At 64.7% G+C, this 422-nt stretch overlaps 1 protein-coding gene across 1 annotated transcript in view; it reads left to right on the plus strand.

Annotated features, from left to right (window-relative positions):
- The window catches only part of WDR18 (WD repeat domain 18), a gene marked incomplete at its 5' end in the record, with an annotated part of 28212 nt that overhangs the window by 14595 nt on the left and 13195 nt on the right, over nt 1-422 (plus strand). Inside the window, 2 exon segments of the mRNA XM_031063263.1 lie at nt 1-93; nt 371-414. The exon segment at nt 1-93 is cut by the window's left edge and continues 369 nt beyond it. Of these exon segments, the coding sequence (XP_030919123.1) occupies nt 1-93; nt 371-414 (137 nt within the window).

The raw sequence follows: 422 nt of genomic DNA on the forward strand, positions 1-422 counted from the left end.
CCCCCCCCTCGCCCAGCCTGCCAGTGCCGGCGCTGGGGCTGGCGTCTGCCACCAACGGCGGCGCCATCACGCCTGGCCAGAAGATCAAGAAAGGTAATGATTGTTCTGGGGTCTGCCTGCTCCAGGGTCTGGTTGCAAGCTGAGCCCCCTGCTAAGCCCTGGAGATGTAATAATAACGGGGAGAGTGGGGGAAGTGGGCAGGGGGGTGATGCTGCTCTCCCTTCCTTGGGCTCCAGCGCTCAGCCCAGGGGCTCTGATTCCAATCACCCATCTCTGACCTTTGGAGGGACAGCAGGGCACCAAACTGTTGACACCCTGGGGTGGTGGCACCGACCTGTGCCCCCACCCCTGACACCCGCTCCTCCGGCAGAGGAGGACTCTCCCATCCCCATCTCCATGCCCAGCCGGCTCCCGGTGTCCCT

This window comes from Geospiza fortis, unplaced genomic scaffold (assembly GCF_000277835.1).
Source record: "Geospiza fortis unplaced genomic scaffold, GeoFor_1.0 scaffold241, whole genome shotgun sequence".
NCBI classification, from domain to species: Eukaryota; Metazoa; Chordata; class Aves; order Passeriformes; family Thraupidae; genus Geospiza; species Geospiza fortis.